Below are 25,146 nucleotides of genomic sequence, written 5' to 3' on the forward strand. Positions count from 1 at the left end.
ATTGGCATAACACAATATAATATAGCTAGTATAAGTGTGTCAACATAGCCTATTTAGAAATAGCTGCATTTTTTTACATAGCCTGTATTTTCATATTTCGTACAGCATAGCCTAGTACAAGAGAGAGCACACGAAGCCTATGGGTGCAATTCTGTTGAGCTAGATCTCCGTGGTGCATGCGCGTCAGTGCAGGGATGTCAGCGTATTCTGAGAAGAGATCATCCCTCGGTGATGCGTGGTAGAGAGCTGAACATAGCTGTATAAGAGAGTGAGGAGAGGAGAAGCGTTCTGTGTAGAGGGAACACCCGGGAATCGTAATCAATGAGGGTGCAAGCAAAATTAAAATAGAAGGCGTATTCCAAACGTTGAAACACCTTTCACCGAAGGGTGATAAGGGCCAAGGACAGAGAGAAACGTTTTCCCTCATTTTATTATATTCTGTAAAGGAGCGACCGATTCCCTTGCAATCATGGGGAACCGGGGGATGGAAGACCTTATTCCTCTGGTGAATAAAATGCAAGACGCTTTTTCGGCCATCGGTCAAAATTCTCAGTTGGACCTGCCTCAAATTGCTGTGGTTGGCGGGCAGAGTGCAGGGAAAAGCTCGGTGTTGGAGAACTTCGTTGGGAAGTAAGTGGTTTTGTGTTTTTGGAGTCTCCTAGGCTGCAATAGTTCTTGCACACCTACCCATCCCCATCCTCCCGTTCCATTGACTTGCCTCCAGCCATGAGATTCATTGGATAACTTTAAAATTATATAGAATGTTTTAAATAAAGATGATTTGCTGCAATTGTTGTCTTAGAATCACCAGTCCCTCTTCGAGAGTAGCCATGAGGGAATCTAAACATATTATTTGGTTACATAAAACCTTCCCTGTAGTCCACAGGCTAATTGCTGCAGTATGCACTGGTAGAATACCAAACCAAAATGGACGTTTTGATTTTCTTGTTGGTGCTCCCTATTATAAAATCATTGTATATATTTATAAACAATATTAATTGCAATAATTCTTGGCGAATTCTTTATTTCCTATTTGGTACTGTTTTCAATGTTTGTCATAGTGCAAATCTACATTACATATAAAATAATCCCTCACTATTTTGCGTTTCCTTTGATATTACAAATAGCCTATTGTATATTGGAGGTTACCAGTTCTTACAGACATCATAAATGTACCGGTTTAATGGGGGTCGAATGGGGTGCGCATTTCCCTCCATTCTCAGTTCTTCCACCTTGCCCTCAGGGCGCAAAGCACGTTGGAGGCCATGGCCCCATATGTAGGGCCTTGTAAACACACAATTCCAACAAGAAAGCTTCATGTGTGGTTGTTTTTCAGATAGGTTCTAAATGTTGTCGTTCATTAACCAAACACTCAGACCACAAAAAATATATATTATGTGTATCTGATACACACCTAGTGTGAGATATGAATAGACTACATAACATGTTTTTTTTGTGGCCAGTTAATTATGTCCTAGTCCCTGTCATAGACCCTCTCACGGAGTTGATGATGGATAAACCGCATATCTCCAGGGACACAACCCCGCTATACTCTGCAGTATGACCTTGCGAAAATACATAGAGAGGGGAGAGTCGCTCTGAGCACTTCGTCTTCAGCTCCCCATCCATCTGTTAGTGCTTAGCTAGGCTGCTGCACCCGCTCAGCACTAGGCAATGATACAGATGAAGGATCCTAATTTGATCACTATTTTGTTGCTGAGAATTTTCCTGCACATAGGAAATGCAAACCTGTAGTGTATTCAAGGTTTTAAAAGGCTTCTAAAGTTAGTCATTTCCACTTTAAAATGTCAGACTACATTTTCCCTCACGAAAAATGTGTCAACACCTACAAAAAATCCCCATGAATTATAATCCACATAATATATTTCATGTTGCTGCAGGGTTATTATCTCCTACCAAGGCAGGGACATAATACAGCAACTACCCTGAGATTTATTATATGGATTGGGGCATCACGTCCCTTGGCCATTTCCTTGGTCATTCCAGGTCATATCACAACCAAATGTACATTAACTCATTTGGAGATACATTAAAGGTATACTGCAAGATTCTGGAAACCATTTTTATGTCTCTGCGTGCAGCACAAAGGAAGTTAGCATACGCTAGCATACCTATAGACATCCAGTCATTGCGCTAGCGGTAGTAAGAATTGGCTCGCAAAATTACCTTTAACTTCTACATGCAGTCGCAGAGACATAAAATGGTATCCATGAGTTCCTCGGACTCAGGGTAAGTAGAAAAATGGCTTAATTGCCAGAATCTCGCAGTATCCCTTTAAACATATCATTGCACACTGCAATACATGAAGAATGAAATTAATTTCTGTGCAATTGAATCTGCATCCACCACCAATATGGGATGTGAACGCAAACTTTGCCACATGGTTCAAAGCTAATCTCATTCAGTGATGTTGATTGTTGCTTGGCACCTTTGATTGCTTGATACCCATTACAGATAAACAGTACATGAATAGCTTTCCATTGTTTGTTAACACAGTGCAATGTGAAATATGGGTCAGTCGGAATAATAACTGAGAAAATGGTCTTGTCAGCATCTTAGATGTTGTCGTGATTGAGGTCCACTCCACTGTTAACAGCCCTGTTTAGGCTCCCTTTGCACCAGTCATCAGTATGGTGGGAATTATGGGCAAACCACCCTGACCCTCACCATTTATTTTTTTCCCCCCACCTTTGTTTAACCAGGTAGGCAAATTGAGAACACGTTCTCATTTACAATTGCGACCTGGCCAAGATAAAGCAAAGCAGTTCGACACATACAACAACACATAGTTACACATGGAGTAAAACAAACATACAGTCAATAATACAGTGAAAAATATACAATATGAGCAAGTGAGGTGAGATAAGGGAGGTAAAGGCAAACAAAATATATATATAAATAAATAAAAATACAAAAAGGCCATGGTGGCGAAGTAAATACAATATAGCAAGTAAAAAATAAATAAAATAAAATTAAAATAAAAAAATAAAATAAATTTAAAAAATCAACAAGAATCATTATTATATGATCTATTATTATAGAATCATTAAAAATCATTATCTAATCATTATCTTAAATGTTCTTACTCACTTCCTTCAATAATAGCGCTATAGATAGTCACGTTAACTATGATCATTACATACAGCAATAGTAATGGCATCTTTTTGTAGGTGCCAACAGAGGCGCCGCCATGACTCGTTGACCAAAGCCTATGGGGAAATTAATGTTTTTTTGAAAAAACGCTGAAAATAAGGTCTGTGGTAAACACAGGCTTAGGAGATCTTATATGCTTTGTTCTGTGAGATAATCTCCATCAGCTAACATCACTTTTTGTGAATATTGAAGCATTTATGTAATCAAAACAAGTCCAAAGTTAACGATGTGCTAACATGTAAAAAATAAAACTACACCTCAGGTCGCAAGCCTTTTCTAGCTACCAGGCTTAGCTTACCTTATCAGACGGACTCAAAGTCTCCTCTGGAAAACATTGTTTGGGAACCAATAAAACTAGCACCATTCCGGCTGAAGGGATATGGTTGCAGACTGGAGGAAAACAATCATTGTGTTTTCGTTCAAGCTGGTAAGCAGAAAGCTAAGCAGAAAGTTGCCAGTCTAGTGTAGCGTAGACAAGTTTTCATGGTCGGCATAGTGACATGAGACATTTTGCGACTAATGTTGTAGTTACATTTCTCTGGCAAACCCTGACATTTGTAGCTGAAATTGTTGGCATTAAGTAGGAGTAGGGGATAATGTAATGTCAGTCTGCTCTTCCTGACCAGCTGCACTGACGTCACCTGGGTCTTCTTGATCACAGGCTACTGCCACACCCCCTCCCTGCTGTTTTCTATTGTGTAGTTATTCCCTCCGCAAGGCAAACCAATAACCGAAATGTCAGTATAGAGACAAAGTGGATTCGCAATTCAACGGCTCAGACACAAGACGTATGTGGCAGGGTCTACAGACAATCACGGACTACAAAATTAAAACCAGCCACGTCGCGGACACCGATTTCTTGCTTTCAGACAAACTAAACACCTTCTTTCCCCGCTTTGAGGATAATACTGTACAGTGCCACGAGGTGGCCCGCTACCAAGGACTGTGGGCTCTCCTTCTCCGTGGCCAACGTGAGTAAGACATTTAAACTTGCAAGGCTGCCGGCGCAGACGGCATCCCTAGCCGCGTCCTCAGAGCATGTGCAGACTAGCTGGCTGGTGTGTTTACGGACATATTCAATCTCTCCCGATCCCAGTCTGCTGTCCCCACATGCTTTAAAATGGCCACCATTGTTCCTGTACCTAAGAAGGCAAAGATAACTGAACTAAATGACTATCGCCCATTATCACTCACTTCTGTCATCATGAAGTGCTTTGAGAGACTAGTCAAGGATCATATCAGCTCCACCTTACCTGTCACAATAGACCCACTTCAATTTTCTTACCGCCCCAATAGGTCCACAGATGATGCAATCGCCATAACACTGCACACTGCCCTATAACATCTGGACAAGAGGAATACCTATGTAAGAATGCTGGTCATTGACTATAGCTCAGTATTCAACACCATAGTACTCTCAAGCTCATCATTAAGCTAGAGGCCCTGGGTCTCAACCCCGACCTGTGAAATTGTGTCCTGGACTTCCTGACGGGCCGCCCCCAGGTGGTGAAGGTAGGAAACAACATCTCTAATTCGCTGATCTTCAACACTGGGGACCCACAAGGGTGCATGCTCAGCCCCCTCCTGTACTCCCTGTTCACCCATGACTGCATAGTCATGCAATCCTCCAAATCAATCATCAAGTTTGCAGATGACACAACAGTAGTAGGCTTGATAACCAACAATGACGAGACAGCCTACAGGGAGGAGGTGAAGGCCCTCGGAGTGTGGTGTCAGCAAAACAACCTCTCACTCAACGTCAACAAAACAAAGGAGATAATCGTGGACTTCAGGAAACAGCAGAGGGAGCACCCCCCATCCACATCGACGGGACAGCAGTGGAGAAGGTGGAACGTTTTAAGTTCCTTGGTGTACACATCACGGACAAACTGAAATGGTCTACCCACACAGACAGTGTGGTGAAGAAGGCACAACAGTGCCTCTTCAACCTCAGAAGGTTGAAGAAATTTGGCTTGTCACCTAAAACCCTCACAAACTTTTACAGATGCACAATTGAGAGCATCCTGTCGGGCTGCATCACCGCCTGATACAGCAACTGTACCGCCCACAACCACAAGGATCTCCAGAGGGTGGTACGGTCTGCACAACGCATCACTGGGGACAAACTACCTGCTCTTCAGGACACCAACAGCACCCGATGTCACAAGAAGGCCAAAAAGATAATGAAGGACAACAACCACCCGAGCCACTCCCTGTTCACCCTGTTACCATCCAGAAGGCAAGGTCAGCACAGGTGCATCAAAACTGGGACCGAAAGACTGAAAAACAGCTTCTATCTCAAGGCCATCAGATTGTTAAACAGCCATCAATTACACAGAGAGGCTGCTGCCTACATACAGACTTGAAATCATTGGACACTTTAATAAATGGATCACTAGTCACTTTAATAATACTACTTTGATAATGTTTACATATCTTGCATTTCTCATATATATATGTACAGTGGGGCAAAAAAGTATTTAGTCAGCCACCAATTGTGCAAGTTCTCCCACTTAAAAAGATGAGAGAGGCCTGTAATTTTCATCATAGGTACACTTCAACTATGACAGACAAAATTAGAAAAAAAAATCCAGAAAATCACATTGTAGGATTTTTAATGAATTTATTTGCAAATTATGGTGGAAAATAAGTATTTGGTCACCTACAAACAAGCAAGATTTCTGGCTCTCACTTTTCCTTTAAGAGGCTCCGCTGTCCTCCACTCGTTACCTGTATTAATGGCACCCGTTTGAACTTGTTATCAGTATAAAAGACACCTGTCCACAACCTCAAACAGTCACACTCCAAATTCCACTATAGCCAAGACCAAAGAGCTGTCAAAGGACACCAGAAACAAAATTGTAGACCACCAGGCTGGGAAGACTGAATCTGCAATAGGTAAGCAGCTTGATTTGAAGAAATCAACTGTGGTAGCAATTTCTAGGAAATGGAAGACATACAAGACCACTGATAATCTCCCTCGATCTGGGGCTCCACGCAAGATCTCACCCCGTGGGGTCAAAATGATCACAAGAACGGTGAGCAAAAATCCCAGAACCACACGGGGGGACCTAGTGAATGACCTGCAGAGAGCTGGGACCAAAGTAACAAAGCCTACCATCAGTAACACACTACACCGCCAGGGACTCAAATCCTGCAGTGCCAGACGTGTCCCCCTGCTTAAGCCAGTACATGTCCAGGCCCGTCTGAAGTTTGCTAGAGAGCATTTGGATGATCCAGAATAAGATTAGGAGAATGTCATATGGTCAGATGAAACCAAAATATAACTTTTTGGTAAAAACTCAACTCGTCGTGTTTGGAGGACAAAGAATGCTGAGTTGCATCCAAAGAACACCATACCTACTGTGAAGCATGGGGGTGGAAACATCATGCTTTGGGGCTGTTTTTCTGCAAAGGGACCAGGATGACTGATCCGTGTAAAGGACAGAATGAATGGGGCCATGTATCGTGAGATTTTGAGTGAAAACCTCCTTCCATCAGCAAGGGCATTGAAGATGAAACGTGGCTGGGTCTTTCAGCATGAGAATGATCCCAAACACACCGCCCGGGCATTGAAGGAGTGGCTTCGTAAGAAGGATTTCAAGGTCCTGGAGTGGCCTAGCCAGTCTCCAGATCTCAACCCCATAGAAAATCTTTGGAGGGAGTTGAAAGTCCGTGTTGCCCAGCAACAGCCCCAAAACATCACTGCTCTAGAGGAGATCTGCATGGAGGAATGGGCCAAAATACCAGCAACAGTGTGTGAAAACATTGTGAAGACTTACAGAAAACGTTTAACCTCTGTCATTGCCAACAAAGGGTATATAACAAAGTATTGAGATGAATTTTTGTTATTGACCAAATACTTATTTTCCACCATAATTTGCAAATAAATTCATTAAAAATCCTACAATGTGATTTTCTGGATTTTCTTTTCTCATTTTGTCTGTCATAGTTGAAGTGTACCTATGATGAAAATTACAGGCCTCTCTCATCTATTTAAGTGGGAGAACTTGCACAATTGGTGGCTGACTAAATGCTTTTTTGCCCCACTGTATAAACTGTATTTTATACCATCTATTGCATCTGGCCTATGCCGCTCTGTCATTGCTCATCCATATATTTATGTATATATTCTTATTCCTTTACTTAGAGTTGTGTGTATTGGGTAGTTGTTGTGGAATTGTTAGATTACTTGTTAGATATTGCTGCACTGTCGGAACTAGAAGCACAAGCATTTCACTACACTCACAATAACATCTGCTAACCATGTGTATGTGACCATTAAATCTGATTTGATTAGATTTTTGACACAGTCTCTCTCACTGTCAATCCTACTCTCACTGAAACAATCATTTAATGCTCTCTCTACTGGGGCCTTGCTGTAATCTGTTGGCCTTTGGATTTTTAATAGAAACTATCAGTGTGTAGCAGGGACAGGGCTCATTTTGTAGATGCAGACAGAGACACTCTCTGTCTGTCTGGATGTGTGGACATACAGAGTACCCTTCTGTTGGCACTGGGGTTTCCTGATAACTTGGAGAACATCAGACAATGTTGTGTCAGTCCATTCACTCCCCTGACCCCGTGGTGTCATCATTGGCATTACAGGGATCTGTTGAAACACTGAGAGATTAGAGGAGTGAGAGAGAGATTAAGGCCACAGGGTATTATGAAAGTAACATCTCTGTCATGAGAGGTACATAATGCTGTCACAATAATTACATGATATAGGTTGGAAATAGTGATGACAGCTTGTAACACTGACTTTATACAACCATGACAACAATCATAGATTTTTGCTGATCTCAATTATGAGTTTCATCTTGCATTCAGATATACTGTAGAGGCACATTTGACCATTTTCCATTTAGATTTTGTCATTCCTCAATGTATGTCCTTGATATGCTGACTTGCAGGAGATGTAAAATGACTATTCATCAAACAGTCATAGCACTAGTTCAATTCTCTGTACACCATAATGGAATATTCAGTATACATTACTCACAAATCAATACAAGAGAAAAATAAACAATATCTTTGTAATAATAGCACATAGCAGGTCTGGTTATGAGTTAACTCATAATGACTGTAGTCCTCATCAACATCCCCCGAGCACAGCCTCCCAGCAGTGATATTTCTGGTGGGTGTGACAGCCTTTGGTTTGGTGAGATGCTCTGTGAATTACAAGTACACATAACACAAAGTCACTTATATGAAAGGCAAATGGCACTATTAGGATTTGGATATTTGTCCTTGTCCTGTCCTTAGCCCCAGACCCCTGTGCTGCCGTAAGGGAACAGCATCGCAGTAGAGACGTGACACACTATAATGCAATACAGTTTGTGTCAGACACAAAATGGCCTCCCAGGGTATTTCCTGGAAGCTGCCGGACCTCATATCCGTCAATCATGTCCTTCTGGGCTCTGATTGGCATGCCGAGCCTTGGTTTTTCACAGCCATTGGCTGATTTCAGGGGAGAAGATGACAGGTGTCCGTAAATCAATGCGCACTTCCTCCTTTCTCTCGCTCTCTCCCTCTCCATCTCCTCCTATGTGTTTAATTAGCACAGAACCACCAGCATCACAAAGCAGGGCCCTGCACTAGCTACCAGACTCTGACACAGAAGTCAAACAGCTGGGGGACATGTGGCCCATACTTCGGTAGAAGTCTCAGTTAAATCTCTGATCCAGGGCAAGATTTCCTTTTCTAGTCTTAATAATTAGGACCAGGACATCTGGATAAATCTGATCACAGACCAGTTTATAGAGGAGTACCACCACCACCACTATAACTGGATTCCTATATGATTTTATCCATTGGTGGTAATACTCTAGGTATAAGGTGCATTCGGAAAGTTTTCAGAGCCCTACACTTTTTCCACATTGTGTTACGTTACAGCCTTATTCTAAAATTGATTTAAAAAAATGTTTTACTCATCAATCAACACGCAATACCCCATAACCTGAAAACAGGTTTTTATTAAGAATAAAAAACAGAAATACCTTTATGTAAGTATTCAGACCTTTTGCTATGAGACTTGAAATTGAGCTCAGGTGCATCCTGTTTCCATTGATCATCCTTGATATGTTTCTACAACTTGATTGGAGTCCACCTGTGGTAAATTCAATTGATTAGACATGATTTGGAAAGGCACGCACCTGTCTATATAAGGTCCCACAGTTGACAGTGTATGTCAGAGCAAAAACCAAGCCATGAGGTCGAAGGAATTGTCCTTAGACCTCCGAGACACGATTGTGTCGAGGTACAGATCTGGGGAAGTGTACCAACACGTTTTTTCAGCATTGAAGGTCCCCAAGAACACAGTGGCCTCCATCATTCTTAATTGGAAGAAGTTTGGACTCTTCGTAGATATGGCCGTCCGGCCAAACTGAGCAATTGGGGGAGAAGGACCTTGGTCAGGAAGGTGACCAAGAACCCAATGGTCACTCTGACAGAGCTCCAGAGTTCCTCTGTTGAGATGGGAGAACCTTCCAGAAGGACAACCATCTCTGCAGCACTCCACCAATCAGGCATTTATGGTAGTGGCCAGACAGAAGCCACTCCTCAGTAAGAGGCATATGTCAGCCCGCTTGGAGTTTGCCAAAAGGCACCTAAAGGACAGACCATGGGAAACAAGATTCTCTGGTCTGATGAAACCAAGATTGAACTCTTTGGCCTGAATGCCAAGCATCACGTCTGGAGGAATACTTGCACCATCCCTACGGTGAAGTATGGTGGTGCAGCACCATGCTGTGGGGATGTTTTTTAGTGGCAGAGACTGGGAGACTAGTCAGGATCGAGGGAAAGATGAACGGAGCAAAGTACAGAGAGATCCCATATGAAAACCTGCTCCAGAGTGCTCAGAACCTCAGACTGGGGCGAAGGTTCACCTTCCATCAGGACAATGACCCTAAGCACACAGCCAAGACAACGCAGGAGTGGCTTCTGGACAAGTCTCTGAATGTGCTTGAGTGGCCCAGCCAGAGCCCGGACTTGAACCTGATTGAACATCTCTTGAGAGACGCTCCCCATCCAACCTGACAAAGCTTGAGATCATCTGCAGAGAAGAATAGGATTAACCAAGCTTGCCAAGCTTGTAGCAATATACTTGAGGCTGTAATCACTGCCAAAAGTGCTTCAACAATGTACTGAGTAAAGGGTCTAAATAGTTATGTAAATGTGATATTTCAGTGTTTTATTTTTACAAAATCTGCAAAAAATGTCTGAAAACCTGTTTTTGCTTTGTAATTATGGGGTATTGTGTGTAGATTGATGAGGAGAAAAAATGTATTTAATCCATTTTAGAATAAGACTGTAACGTAACAAAATGTGGAAAAAGTCAAGGGGTCTGAATACTTTCCAAATGCATGGTATAAAGAATACTATTGAAATCAGATGATTGTAAGATGACAAACTGTGCATATCCCGTGTTCAATCGAACAAAATAAAACTCACATATTACTGTTTGATGGCATCAAGGCAGGCTTCAAATCAAGTGAATACTTTCTAATATAGGGGAAGCTGCTGTCAGAACTAAACCCCAAAGAGATGCGTTTGGGCAGAATCAATAAAGTATGATTAGGAGGTGCAAGGCTGGAGAACAGTGATTGTTCCACATAGTGAACCGAAAACAATATCCATAAAACTTAATTATGGAGAATGTAGGAGGCAGGCTGCATTGTGGCCTCCAGACAAACAAACAAAGGAATCATCACTCACCAGGAAGCTCGTAGTGGAGACGTCACACATACTGTTATCCTATCACGGTGCCCCCTGAGAGGACCTAATGTGCCTAAGGGACAGGTGGGAACAGACACCAGTTATAAACATCATGGTGCGATTCCTCCGACAGTTGATACCTCAATGATTAGTTAAATTTTTCCCTAATATCTCACATGCCCCTCTCACATGCTGCTTTCAGGACCTAGGAGAGCTCTTCAGAGGAATGACACACAACAGCAAACCCACAATAGCAACTCAATCAGGGAGTACTGCTGTAGACAGACTATCACTGTGATCTCTGGCCCACTTTGTCACCTGGGGGATTCAAGACCCTGCAACAATACTAAGACTTTAAAGGTACTGTACGTTTAGATCAGCATGAATGTGCAAGTGAGCTCTAGCTTTTGTCTATTATAGTCACTTAGATAATATTGCTCTAGATATATACCTCATCGTCAAATATCCAAATAAATTATTAATTGATGTGAATATCTTTTACTCAGATTTCTCCTATTTCTACTGATGCAGCTGTTCTAGGTCAAAGAAGTGCTTACTGCATAGTAGGTTGCACTGTTCTCTGGAGAACACTGTTTAAGAACCCACCTTTACTAGAGTGCTGGTGCTTGCAGCTGTAACGGTCGTCCTCCTCCTCTTCGGATGAAGAGGAGGAGTAGGGATTGGACCAAAGCGCAGCGTGATAATTTGACATAATGAAGTTTAATAAAGTAAAGACGAAAACCGAAAACAATTCAACAAACTACAAAATAACAAACGAACGTAGACTGACCTAAAACATGTGAACTTACATATAACGAAGAACACACGAACAGGTACAGACTACAAACAAACGATACAGTCCCATGTGGTAACATATACGGACACAGGAGACAACCACCCACAAACAAACAGTGTGAACAGCCTACCTTTATATGGTTCTCAATCAGAGGAAAAGTCAAACACCTGTCTCTGATTGAGAACCATATAAGGCTAATTACAAACCACCTAAACATAGAAACACAAAACATAGAATGCCCACCCCAACTCACGCCCTGACTGTAACGGTGTTCCTCCTCCTCTTCAATCGAAGAGGAGGAGTAGTGATTGAACCAAGGCGCAGCGTTGTGAAATGACATATTTTAATTAAACAAGACGGAAAAAACACTTGGAATAATACAAAATAACAAAACGAAAACGTAGACAGACCTGAACTATACCAACTTACAATTAACATGAAGAACGCACGAACAGGGAAAATAGACTACACAAAAAGAACGATGCACAAACAAACCGAACAGTCCCGTATGGTGCGACAAACACTGACACAGGAGACAACCACCAACAACGAACACTGTGAAACAACCTACCTAAATATGACTCTCAATTAGAGGAAACGCCAAACACCTGCCTCTAATTGAGAGCCATACCAGGCAACCCTTAAACCAACATAGAAACAGAAAACATAGAACGCCCACCCAAACTCACGTCCTGACCAACTAACACATACAACAAACTAACAGAAATAGGTCAGGAACGTGACATAACCCCCCCCCCCCCCTTAAGGTGCGAACTCCGGGCGCACCAGCACAAAGTTTAGAGGAGGGTCTGGGTGGGCATCTGACCACGGTGGTGGCTCAGGCTCAGGACGAGGTCCCCACCCCACCATAGTCAATCCCAGCTTGCTAATCCCCCTCAGAATGACCACCCTCCATTCCACCCACCTAATATAGGCAACACAAAATAAAGGGACAGCTCCGGGACAAGGTAGCTCAGGACATAGAGGTAGGTGAGAATAGAGAGGTAGATAGAGAGGTAGCTCAGGATAGAGAGGTAGCTCAGGATAGAGGGGCAACTCCGGACTGAAGGGCAGCTCCGGACAGAGAGACAGCTCTGGACTGAGGGGCAGTTCTGGATACATGGCGGCTCTGGACGCTCATGGCTGGCTGACGGCTCTCGACGCTCATGGCTGGCTGACGGCTCTGGACGCTCATGGCTGGCTGACGGCTCTGGACGCTCATGGCTGGCTGACGGCTCTGGACGCTCATGGCTAGCTGACGGCTCTGGACGCTCATGGCTGGCTGACCGCTCTGGACGCTCATGGCTGGCTGACCGCTCTGGACGCTCATGGCTGGCTGACCGCTCTGGACGCTCATGGCTGGCTGACCGCTCTGGACGCTCATGGCTGGCTGACCGCTCTGGACGCTCATGGCTCGCTGGCGGCTCTGGCAGATCCTGTCTGGTTGGGGGCTCTGGCAGATCCTGTCTGTTTGGCGGCTCTGGCAGATCCTGTCTGGTTGGTGGCTCTGGCAGATCCTGACTGACGAATGGCTCTAGCGGCTCCTGACTGACTAACGGCTCTGGCGGCTCGGGACAGACGGGCGGTTCTAATGGCTCGGGACAGACGGATGGCTCAGACGGCACTGGGCAGACGGATGGCTCAGACGGCGCTGGGGAGACGGATGGCTCAGACGGCGCTGGGGAGACGGATGGCTCAGACGGCGCTGGGGAGACGGATGGCTCAGATGGCGCTGGGGAGACGGATGGCTCAGACGGCGCTGGGGAGACGGATGGCTCAGACGGCGCTGAGGAGACGGATGGCTCAGATGGCGCTGCGGAGACGGATGGCTCAGACTGATCCTGTCTAGCGGAAGACTTTGGCTGCTCCTGTCTGGTGGAAAGCTCTAGCGGCTCCTGTCTGGCGGAAGGCTCTAGCGGCTCCAGTCTGGCGGAAGGCTCTGTAGGCTCATGGCAGACGGGCGGCTTTGCAGGCTCATGGCAGACGGGCGGCTTTGAAGGCTCAATACAGACGAGCAGTTCATGCGGCGCTTGGCAGACGGACAGTTCAGGCGCCGTTGGGCAGACGGCAGACTCTGGCCGGCTGAGACGCACTGTAGGCCTGGTGCGTGGTGCCGGAACTGGAGGCACCGGACTGGAGACACGCACTTCAAGCCTAGTGCGGGGAGCAGGGACAGGGCACACTGGACTCTCAAAGCGCACTATTTGCCTGGTGCGTGGTACCGGCACTGGTGGCACCGGGCTGAGGGCACGCACATCAGGACGAGTACGGGGAGAAGGAACAGTGTGTACAGGGCTCTGGAGACGCACAGGTGGCTTAGTGCGTGGTGCCGGAACTGGAGGCACTGGGCTGGAGACACGCACCATAGGAAGAGTGCGTGGAGGAGGAACAGGGCTCTGAAAACGCACTGGAAGCCTGGTGCGTGGTGTAGGCACTGGTGGTACTGGGCTGGAGCGGGGAGGTAGCGCCGGAAATACCGGACCGTGCAGGCGTATTGGCTCCCTTGAACACTGAGCCTGCACAACCTTACCTGGCTGAATGCTCCAAGTCGCCCGACCAGGAGGTGGAATAACCCGCACCGGGCTATGTAGGCGAACCGGGGACACCATGCGTAAGGCTGGTGCCATGTAAGCCGGCCCAAGGAGACGTACTGGTGGCCAGATATGTAGAGCCGGCTTCATGGCACTTGGCTCAATGCTCAATCTAGCCCTACCAGTGCGGGGAGGTGGAATAACCCGCACTGGGCTATGCACACGTACAGGAGACACCGTGCGCTCTACTGCGTAACACGGTGTCTGCCCGTACTCCCGCTCTCCACGGTTAGCCTGGGAAGTGGGCGCAGGTCTCCTACCTGCCCTTGGCCCACTACCTCTTACCCCCCCCCCCCCCCCCAGTACTCACAGGCTTTTCGGGCTTCCGTGCTAGACACGTCCCCTCATAACACCGGTTCCCTTCTCCGGTTGCCTCTGCTCTCCTCAGTGCCTCTAGCTGTTCCCATGGGAGGCGATCCCTTCCAGCCAGGATCTCCTCCCATGTGTAGCAACCTTTACCGTCCAAAACATCCTCCCATGTCCATTCCTCCTTCTTGCGCTGTCCCTTCCTCCCGTTACACCGCTGCTTGGTTCTGGTTATTTGGTGGGTGGTTCTGTAACGGTGTTCTTCCTCCTCTTCAACCGAAGAGGAGGAGTAGTGATTGAACCAAGGCGCAGCGTTGTGAAATTACATATTTTAATTAAACAAGACGGAAAAAACACTTGGAATAATACAAAATAACAAAACGAAAACGTAGACAGACCTGAACTATACGAACTTACACTTAACACGAAGAACGCACGAACAGGGAAAATAGACTACACAAAAAGAACGATGCACAAACAAACCGAACAGTCCCGTATGGTGCGACAAACACTGACACAGGAGACAACCACCCACAACGAACACTGTGAAACAACCTACCTAAATATGACTCTCAATTAGAGGAAACGCCAAACACCTGCCTCTAATTGAGAGCCATACCAGGCAACCCTTAAACCAACATAGAAACAGAAAACATAGAATGCCCACCCAAACTCACGTCCTGACCAACTAACACATACAACAAACTAACAGAAATAGGTCAGGAACGTGACACTGACCAACTAAACACATACAAAAATAACAGAAACCAGGTCAGGAACGTGACAGCAGCATTTAGCACATCAGACTAGAATACTTACCTAGGATAGTCTCTTTTGCAGCATAGGATTCCTCTCATTTACTGATGAGGCAAAAAAAAAAAACTCTACTGGTTCAATCCAAGAGACTATTATTGCAGGGTGGAACGATATGAAATAATATGAAGAATGCAAAATGCTAGGGATTATCTGTATCCCAACAAAAGAAGAACAGTATGGCCTGGAGTATGGTCCCTAGCGAGTATGCTCCCTCTTTTTCTAATGCTAATTGTAGTTTGTGAGAGTGGAGAGATACTGTAGTGTAAAAATATATCCCTTTACTGACTGACTGACACGCATAGATGAGGGGCTACACGCTGGCTAGTGCTGCTGGGAAGTATAGTCTAATTTGGTGATTTATTGATGATCAGCATTGTTTTATGTTATGCCATTGAGAGATTTATCACTGTATTTTCACTTAATTTATCGTCTCATTTATGTCTGCCTATTATTGTTGATGAAGGGTGGGCCTAGTTTTACAGTTGATGAAGGATGGGCCTAGTTCTACAGTTGATGAAGGGTGGGCCTAGTTCTACAGTTGATGAAGGGTGGGCCTAGTTCTACAGTTGATGAAGGGTGGGCCTAGTTCTACAGTTGATGAAGGGTGGGCCTAGTTCTACAGTTGATGAAGGGTGGGCCTAGTTCTACAGTTGATGAAGGGTGGGCCTAGTTCTACAGTTGATGAAGGGTGGGCCTAGTTCTACAGTTGATGAAGGGTGGGCCTAGTTCTACAGTTGATGAAGGGTGGGCCTAGTTCTACAGTTGATGAAGGGTGGGCCTAGTTCTACAGTTGATGAAGGGTGGGCCTAGTTCTACAGTTGGCTATGCTTTGTGTACAATATTCTTTTTAGGATAGCTGATAGAAGCAGTTGTATAATTTTTTGTTGATTGTGAAATAATTCTGGTGTGATTAGCAAAAAGAAAGATGGGGGGGATAGAAACTAGGGAATGAGGTGAGAGCAAGAGTGTGAGGAAAGAGAGAGAGAGGGAGTAGCTGCATGAGCTGCCCTGACTGACACTGCTCAAAGAGATTAACTCTATTCTGTGAGTCTACACTGCAGCTCACCAACATGCCCTCTCATTGGCTCCCACTCCTGCTTTAATCTGGGCGCCCACCATCGGCCAAGAATGAACCGTTTTATCACTACAATGACTGTACTCTGGAGGTGTACAAGTCGACAAAAACAACGAATCTCAGCCACTAAGGCTGTTGCCTGGGAGATGCAATTGCTTTTCCTAGTTATCTTATTCATCATAGCGTGACTGCAATTGCTGCACACAGTGGATCAGGATTAGATGACATTTTATAGTCTGTTGTAAATTTAAAACTGAGGATTGCAATTATTAGACCATGCCTAATACAGTGTCAGTAATGGCACGAGGTCCACAGACCTGGTCATTTAAAGCACTATGGCATTCTAATGTTTTTCACCCAGTTGGCTCAGTATGTTGGAGCATGGTGTTTGTAACATTAAAGTTGTGGGTTCAAGTCCCACCGGGACCATGTGCTCTGAATATGTGTTTACACTAGGTCAGTTTAGATACATGTATGTTATGTTGTTATGAAGTTGTTATGTCAATCAATGAGAGGGAAACCAATGGAGTGGAAATGGTCTGACGGCTATTGGAAGAAAATGCACCATTGCTCTTTTGCTATTCCTCTCAAAGACTCTGGCTAAGAAGCTGAAAGTCAGAGAATAACATAGTCCTCTCAGGGTTTCCGCTAAGCAAGACATAGTATGTTCACATGTGCATGCATGCTTTGGAATGTGTGTGTGTGTGTGTGCACAGTAAATATGTATAAGTCAATGATGCTCTGCTGCAGCTGCCTGGCACGTTGCCAGTGCTGGACAGGTTTGTTGACCGTGTTTGTGTGTACGAATGTGTGAGAATTGAGAGTGTATGGCAGAGAGTGATTGCACTGTAAGGTGTGCCCAAACAAGGCTGGGTAGACAAGGTAAAGTGCTGTAGCTATGTGACATTCTGCTATCTCAATTTCTTTCGCTCTCACTCTATCACTCCCTCTGTGTCTCTCCTTGTTTATTTCTCTCTCTTTGTTTCACTGTCTTGTCATGTGCCTCTGTCTGTTTCTCTCTCCATCTGCATCTCTCCCTCCCTCTCTCCATCTCCTGCCTGTCTCTCATTTCTCTCTCTCTACCCCCCTCTATCACCCCTGCCTGTCTCTCATTTATCTCTCTCTACCCCCTCCCTCTATCTCCCTTGCTTGTCTCTCATTTCTCTCTCTCTACCCCCTCCCTCTATCTCCCCTGCTTGTCTCTCATTTCTCTCTCTACCCCCTCCCTCTATCTCCGCTGCTTGTCTCTCATTTCTCTCTCTCTACCCCCTCCCTCTATCTCCCCTGCTTGTCGCTCATTTCTCTCTCTACCCCCTCCCTCTATCTCCCCTGCTTGTCTCTCATTTCTCTCTCTACCCCCTCCCTCTATCTCCGCTGCTTGTCTCTCATTTCTCTCTCTCTCTACCCCCTCCCTCTATCTCCCCTGCTTGTCTCTCTCACTCTCTTTCCTCTCCTTAGTCTGTGTTGTTGCTCTGTCTGGAGAGGTTGTGTCCTCCTGGTTTGTTGCCACGTGAGTGGGCGCATGTGACAGGCACTGTCTCTCAGCAGGGGAAAAGGGAGGAGGGGGTGGAAGGGGGATGGGGAGGGATGAGGGGGAGGGGGAGGGGGAGGGGATGGGTCTCCCAGTTGGATGGGTGGACTGTCCATCATCACAGCTGCCCACAGGTGACTGGGGAGAGGAGAGGAGGGGATGGTCGAGGGTGGAGGAGAGATGCAGGCTGGGGTGGGGTGGGGTGTGGGATAGGACGATGGAATGAGTCATGGACTGTCCATCATCACAGCTGCCCACAGGTGACTGGGGAGAGGAGAGGAGAGGAGGGGATGGGAGAGGGTGGAGGAGAGATGCAGGCTGGGGTGGGGTGGGGTGGGGGATAGGACGATGGAATGAGTCATGGACTGTCCATCATCACAGCTGCCCACAGGTGACTGGGGAGAGGAGAGGAGAGGAGAGGAGAGGAGAGGAGAGGAGAGGAGAGGAGAGGAGAGGAGAGGGTGGAGGAGAGATGCAGGCTGGGGTGGGGTGGGGTGGGGGATAGGACGAGGGAATGAGTCATGCGCATTGTTCACTCACTCCTCGACTGGATTTTCCCCTGCAGTCACATGACAGGCTCTTCATGTGGTGAATTATTTTCAGCATTGCGACATGATGTTGTGTGCATGGGTACTATATGTACATGCATCCATCCGTTCTTGCTCACTTGCGCAAGTATGTAGCATGTACAGTATGATGTGTGTGGTGGATACCCCAGGCACCATGCCTTGCCTTGAGTCATCCCTCCAGCCATAGCAGTGATGAATGTTGTTTGGGATAGAGAGGGAGATGTAGTGTTGTGGTAGCCTGGTTGGCAGTCTGTTTAGCTTTTCTTTGTGCTTTGGCACATGATATGGAGTACAAAGAGTGGAATGTTAGCTAAAGAGACTGGCAACCAGGCTAGTGGTGTGGTATGTGTGACAGGGTCTGGTTGGTTCGTGCCGGCTGCGCCTATCTGGCTAGTCCATATGGTGGCGTTTTTGGGGAAGGTGGAGTGGAGAAGGGGGAGAGGAGACCTGCAGTTTGGGCCATCTGTCCCATACAAGGTGTTACTAGAGGAGAGGAAGGTGCAGAGAGAGCCAGGCTCACACCCCAACAGGAGAGAGACAGCACACAGGAAATTGATTTTACACAGTAGGAAATAGAACTGTTTTTGACTAGACAGTGCTGCCAATGCTTTATCTGTTAATCTCTGTTCAGGTAGTGATATGAAATAGATAATATCATTAAATGATTGTAATGACATAGGTTAGGTGTGTGTGTGAACAGTCAGTAGCAGCCTACACACTCACAGCTTACACTTACAGGACATCATGAGATTCTATCCGAGTGCATGTCCCTACTAGACCCCTGTTGTTGATCCAAATGTGTAAGTGAATTAGCTAAGACTAGTGTGAGGTCAGCTGGTAATGTAGCAGTATACATGGAAACACCACCACCAGAGGAACTACTGTTGTTACGTAATATAGTGTTCTCAGAATCATCCAGAAGAAAACACAGATACAATGTTCTGAGACACACAGACGCACGCACGCACGCACGCACACACGCACGCACGCACGCACGCACGCACGCACGCACGCACGCACACACACACACACACACACACACACACACACACACACACACACACACACTCAGCCACTTCGGGACCACATTGTGTATCATACTATGTGCATATTTCCAGTTTCACAGATAGCTGGAGGCAGATGAAGAGACACTCATATATCTCTCTTTTTCTCTCTGCTTCTTTCTGGGCAATTGTCTGTGCTTTTGCATGTTGGAGAGTCCAAACTTAACAAGACGGGTCAATGGAGGCCAACAGTCAACAACTCTCTGAGAGCTCTGTTGTAACGAACCTCTGAAACAATACAGCTCTGAAATCTAAAGCACACTAAAAGACTGACAAAAGATTCCCTTCAAAACAACCAAGAGCTCTTTGATCAGAGATGGCCAAAGGCACTTCAGACTGCCTGTCTTAACATTCCATCTGTGTGGATACAAACACTGTAAGCTAAATTAGCCTAAATGTGTGGATGTGTAAAGCCACCAGATCATCCAGAATTAGTCAATCTAATTCATTAGCTCATAGAAAGTGGGACTGCAAGACAAATTCAAGGTGAAAATCAACAGACTGTCATTGCAGCAGTCTGGGTAAGACTAATCAAATCCAATCAAATTGTATTTGTCACATGCGCCGAATACAACAGGTTTTTACCGTGAAATGCTTGCTTACAAGCCCTTAATCAACAATGCAGTTCAAGAAATAGAGTTGATAAAATATTTACTAAATAAACAAAATAAAAAAAATCGAATCAATCAAGAAGTAACACAAGAAATGTACATAACAATAACAAGGTTATATACATCGGGTCTGAGTCTCCTGAGTGGGAAAAGGTGTCGTCGTGCCCTCTTCACAACTTTTTTGATGTGTTTGGACCATGATAGTTTGTTGGTGATGTGGACCAAGGAACTTGAAACTCTCGACCCACTCCACTTCAGTTTCGTCGATGTTAATGGGGGCCTGTTTGGACCTCCTTTCCCTATAGTTCACGATCAGCTACTTTGTCTTGCTCACATTGAGAGAGAGAGGTAGTTGTCCTGGCACCACACTGCCAGGTCTCCCACTTAAATAGAGTGACTGTTTCAGTAAATGACTCTTGGCTTATGGTATGTGGTGCTTTTCAGAACACTCTTTCTATTCCAGCTGGCAATCTCTGTCTGGGATGTGATGCAAAAAGCTCTTTCTGAGAGTAGCCCACTTAAGCACCTGTGTGAGGCCTGAACAGGCAGGGCCTGATAGGCACTGGGCCAGGAGAGAGAGATAGATGGAGAGAAAAAGAGAAAGCACAGTAAGGTGGAAGAAGAGAGAGAAACAGAAGGCATATGCTCGAGGAGAAGATGATAGAGAGGGAGAGAATGATTAAGAGGGAGAGAAAGAGAGAGAGCAAAGAAAAGAAGGCACAGCGAGAGACGAGAGAGAGAGAGCTCTGCTGTAGCTCCAGCACAGCTGAGGAGCACTCTTCTCCTCAGCTCCATTGTCAGATGGGAATGAATGTAGTCAGTGCCGTGCCAGTCAGCCCCTGGCGTTTGTCAGCTCTGCCTGCTCTAAGGGAAAAATCACTGGAGAAGTCACACTATAATTGTAGGGCTTTGTTCAACAAGGGCAAACGAACGGTCTTACTGTTTCCACACGCAAGCTAAAGCCAATACCCTGAGAGCCCACCCTTATCATGTGACAGTGGTGCTTCAGCAAGCCGAGAACAGCACTTTACATTCTGCTAGGTGTTCACCAATATCATAGACGAAAAATGTTAAGAATGACACATCTTTGGACGGATATTCCACACAAAATGATTAATTCGCCATTCCTTCTCCATTGCATGGAGTGGTAAGAGAGATTAAACATTTCTTCATTGGGGTTTTCTGTAGTCTATGTCTGTCCTCTAGGACAAATTCCGTGTTAGCTTACATCTTTAAAAGATTCAAAGGCTCTCAGAAGACATTCTTCACACATTAGTATTGCAGACTCCCTATGAAGCTCTTATCAACGTGGTTTATCAGCACGGATTCATCTTCCTTAAAATAATTAGCAGCTCAATTAGCAGCTCTGGCGCAGAAAAATAAGGAGAGAAATAGCGATCATGAGATAGAGTGATAGTAGTGTATCCTCAGAATATTTCCCCCAATACCCTTTGCATGTTCTCATTGCTTAGTATCCATGAAGCTTCTTATGTTGTAGCTCTGTCTATTGTTCCACTCAAGATCCTGCTGAGCAGAGATGGGTGAGCATTTGTCATGATTCAGTGTTGTGCCCACACACTGTCACACATGTACATTTGTCATTGACTGTAACATTTTATTTTCATGACTTTGCTAGTCTGTGTCCATTATAATCAGAACATGTTTCCTCTTCATGCCCTCATCTGACTCATTGGTCAGGGCCCATATTCATAAAGCGTAGAGGAGAACTGCTGATTTAGAATCAGTTTAGCCTTTTAGATCATAATGAGTAAGATTCCATGGACAGCGGAGGGGCGTGGGGCTGATCCTAGATCAGCGTTCCTACTCTGAGATGCTGTATGAACACAGGCCCAGGTGTTTCCATAACCATGGTGTTTTCTTACGGCTCTCTCCTCCTGTGTGTTATAGGGATTTCCTTCCCCGTGGCTCTGGCATCGTCACCCGTCGTCCCTTGGTCCTGCAGCTGATCAACTGTCCCACAGGTAAACTCTTCTCCGTTCCCCTCTCTGTCCCACAGGTAAAGCCTTCCCCCATCCCTCCCTTCGATCAGAGGCACCTACTGATGCCAGTGGCTTGGTAGGTTTGTTATGGTAACTCTTCATTAAGCAGAGAATATCTAATAAGCAAGCTTTCAATAACAAGCTTAAGCACCATGCAAAATAGGACAAATCATTTGTCCTCATTTACATTTAATCCAGTCTTATGTAACCAGTTCAGAATGTGACTTTTGGAACAGATGTATTGCATTTATTCTACAGTACAAAATATCAATACCATCTAAGGTTTATGAAGACCAAACTGTCTCAGACCCTGAATGCTCAAATAATGTATAGCCTGCCCAAAGTCATTCATAATAATATACTTTATTTCTAAAGTGCATTTCTCACACCCCAAAAAATGAAAACAATGAATATTCTATTCATATAATAATAATTCATATTCTGTATTAACAAAAGGCCAAAATGAGCTTCTTGTTATATTCCAGTCAAGACAAGGTCTGTGGCTGTCTCACAGTTTTACTTGTTATATTCCAGTCAAGACAAGGTCTGTGGCTGTCTCACAGTTTTATCAATAGTGCCATCTAGGTTTGTTACATTTCCCTCCAAACTGAGAGTGATGACAAGTGAAGAAATAACAGAACAGCTCATTTCAATTCAAGTTGCCAAAAATGGTTTCCTGTATTTGTCATTATTACGTCCCGGCTGTCTTCTTATATGATCTTGTCATCCTCACTTGTCCTCTCCTTTCCTTTCCTCACCTCTGTTCTGTCCCCCTCTCTTTCTGCAGAATATGCTGAGTTCCTTCACTGTAAGGGGAAGAAGTTTACAGACTTCGACGAGGTTCGTGGGGAGATCGAGGCGGAGACGGACCGCATCACTGGGCAGAATAAGGGCATCTCCCCTGTGCCAATCAACCTCCGGGTCTACTCCCCACATGGTGAGGTCACAGAACTACCACACTCATAAGACGTTGATCATAGGAAAGACTAGAGTAGTATAATTCTATACACAGAATTTTGTGAATCAAGTTTCCCTATTATTCAAAACTGGCAACCAAGTTTGATTGTATTGCCAGGACCTAAAGTGAGTTTCAATCAGTTACTATTCATGATATTATATAGTCATTTATTTTTCAGGGTTAGCATTATTCATCAGTTCTGATATCATATTTAGAAATCTTTCTCTGTCGCCACCTCTCACCCCTCTACCCTCTCCTAACTCTCTTCCTCTCCCCTCCTCCCTCCTGCCTCTCCCCTCTACCCTCTCCATACTCTCTTCACCCTCCTCTCTCACCTCCCTTCACCCCTCTCTCCCCTCTCCCTTCACAAATCTCTCCCCTCTCCCTTCACCCCCTCTCTCCCCTCTCCCTTCTCCCTTCATCCTTCACCCCCTCTCTCCCCTCTCTTTCCACCCCCTCTCTCCCCTCTCCTTTCACCCCCTATCTTCCGATATTCAACTCCCCTCTCCTCTCTCCCCTCTCCCCCTTTCTTCCCTAGTCCTGAACCTTACTCTGGTGGACTTGCCGGGGATGACCAAGGTCCCAGTAGGGGACCAGCCTGTGGACATTGAGCAGCAGATCAGAGACATGTTGTATCAGTTTGTGACGAAGGACAACTGTCTGCTGCTGGCTGTTTCCCCGGCCAACTCTGATCTGGCCAACTCAGATGCCCTAAAGATTGCCAAAGAAGTCGACCCACAAGGTGGGTTGATTGACTAGAGGTTAAAGGCAGAAACTGTAGACCTTCTGGCTCTCATTAGTGCTCTCAGTTTCATTCACCATCAAATTGTGACAGAGCAGTAGTTAGACAAGGATGCAATTTAACCTATCTACAATTGGACTTTGTTAATGTATTGTGTGTGTGTGTGTGTGTGTGTGTGTGTGTGTGTGTGTGTGTGTGTGTGTGTGTGTGTGTGTGTGTGTGTGTGTGTGTGTGTGTGTGTGTGTGTGTGTGTGTGCGTGTGTGTGCCTGCCCAGGTCAGAGGACCATTGGTGTGATCACCAAACTGGATCTGATGGACGAGGGGACTGATGCCCGAGAAATTCTGGAGAACAAGCTGCTGCCACTGCGAAGAGGTGAGATTAAACACACACACACACACACACACACACACACACACACACACACACACACACACACACACACACACACACACACACACACACACACACACACACACACACACACACACACATTCTCATCCCATCTCAGTGCTTCCCTCTAGTGGTTATCTAGTTAATAATAATAATAGAACGTTGGATATAAAACGCCTTTCAACAAACCCAAGGAAACTGTACAGCAAGGATAACAAGGATAAAACAAGGATAAAAATAAATAAAAGCTACTTAGCTCAAGATAGAGCTGACTAAGGGCTGAGCTAAGCTGAGGGAAAAGCCAGACTGAACAGGTGGGTTTTTAGTCTGTTTTTGAAGATGGTGATTGAGTCAGTCAGAGTTGTGGGTGGCTGGGGGAGAGAGGTCCAGAGTTTGGGGGCTGAAAGCCCGGTCCCCCATGGTACAGTTTTGTTTTGGGGATGATGAGTAGTCCAGAGTCAGAGAAGAGGAGAGGTATGAAGGGGCCAGGCCATGGAGGGCCTTGTAGGTGAAGAGTAGGATCTTGATAGGTAATGTGGAATTTGACTGGGAGCCAGTGAAGGTGGTGCAGAGTGGGGTTGATGTGTTCCCAGGGTTTGGTGCGTGTGAGAACCCTGGCAGTGAAGGTGGTGCAGAGTGGGGTGATGTGTTCCCAGGGTTTGGTGCATGTGAGAACCCTGGCAGTGAAGGTGGTGCAGAGTGGGGTGATGTGTTCCCAGGGTTTGGTGCATGTGAGAACCCTGGCAGTGAAGGTGGTGCAGAGTGGGGTGATGTGTTCCCAGGGTTTGGTGCATGTGAGAAC

The 25,146-nt window shown here is 45.5% G+C and overlaps 1 protein-coding gene across 17 annotated transcripts in view; it reads left to right on the forward strand.

Moving 5' to 3' along the window:
• Window positions 1-151: 151 nt before the first annotated feature.
• The window catches only part of LOC129818457 (dynamin-1), a 92,256-nt gene continuing 67,261 nt past the window's right edge, over window positions 152-25,146 (forward strand). For 10 of the 17 annotated variants that reach the window (XM_055874353.1, XM_055874346.1, XM_055874348.1 and 7 more), the window contains exons 1-5: window positions 153-630; window positions 22,161-22,234; window positions 23,040-23,189; window positions 23,749-23,952; window positions 24,228-24,326. In XM_055874353.1, coding sequence (XP_055730328.1) covers window positions 470-630; window positions 22,161-22,234; window positions 23,040-23,189; window positions 23,749-23,952; window positions 24,228-24,326 — 688 coding nt within the window. In that variant the 5' untranslated portion in view covers window positions 153-469. Of the gene's footprint in view, window positions 631-22,160; window positions 22,235-23,039; window positions 23,190-23,748; window positions 23,953-24,227; window positions 24,327-25,146 lie in introns of all 17 variants that reach the window. The other 7 variants (XM_055874341.1, XM_055874350.1, XM_055874358.1 and 4 more) reach the window with 1 other exon arrangement.

The sequence above is a fragment of the Salvelinus fontinalis genome, chromosome 21 (assembly GCF_029448725.1).
Source record: "Salvelinus fontinalis isolate EN_2023a chromosome 21, ASM2944872v1, whole genome shotgun sequence".
Taxonomy (NCBI): Eukaryota; Metazoa; Chordata; class Actinopteri; order Salmoniformes; family Salmonidae; genus Salvelinus; species Salvelinus fontinalis.